Genomic DNA, 617 nt, shown 5'->3' with positions numbered 1-617 from the left:
GGCACAGGCTGCCCAGGGAGGGTGTGGAGTCCCCTTCTCTGGAGATGTTCAAAACCCGCCTGGATGCAGTCCTGCGTAATGTGCTCTGGGCAATCCTGCTTTAGCAGGGGAGTTGGACTAGATGATCTCTAGAGGTCCCTTCCAACTCTGAGGATTCCGTGATGCTGTGATCCCGTGATACGTATGGGGTGGACACGTGGGGCCGTTCTCTCAGCCCCGCATCGGCCCCTGCATTGAGAGAAGGCAGTGAGGCAGTGCGGGTGAGCTCGCACACGCTGCAGGGCAGGCTGTGTCAGAGATTGAGGACTTGAGCTTCTCAGGCTCCAAACGCGGCAGAGAAAGGAGGGGCAGAAGAGGAAATCTCTCTCAAACAAGAATAAACCCCACTTTCAGGCTGGCTCTCACTGCAGCGCGGGTATCCTCCGGAACTGCTGCATCACTGCTTTGACGTCCTCCAACGGGAGAGCCTCCGGCTGCGCTCTGTGCAGAGCGGCCCTCTGCGCCTCGGCTGTCCCGCGGGGCACCGGCAGCGCCCTCGGGCCGATGCAGACGCCCAACTCGCAGAGCCGCTCTCCGGCGTTCGCTGCAGCAGAGCGGGGCTCGGAGAGGGCTGGCGC

General features: G+C 62.2%; 1 protein-coding gene across 1 annotated transcript in view; it reads right to left on the bottom strand.

The window, feature by feature from the left end:
* Positions 1-401: 401 nt before the first annotated feature.
* Positions 402-617, bottom strand: part of LOC104290375 (aurora kinase B-like) — a 4,531-nt gene continuing 4,315 nt past the window's right edge. The window contains exon 5 of the mRNA XM_009889471.1: positions 402-599. Within this exon, the coding sequence (XP_009887773.1) occupies positions 402-599 (198 nt within the window). The remainder of the gene's footprint in view (positions 600-617) is intronic.

The sequence above is a fragment of the Charadrius vociferus genome, unplaced genomic scaffold (assembly GCF_000708025.1).
Source record: "Charadrius vociferus isolate BGI_N301 unplaced genomic scaffold, ASM70802v2 scaffold977, whole genome shotgun sequence".
Taxonomy (NCBI): Eukaryota; Metazoa; Chordata; class Aves; order Charadriiformes; family Charadriidae; genus Charadrius; species Charadrius vociferus.
Note: the sequence above shows the minus strand (reverse complement) of the source record. Positions and strands in the feature narration are given on the sequence as shown.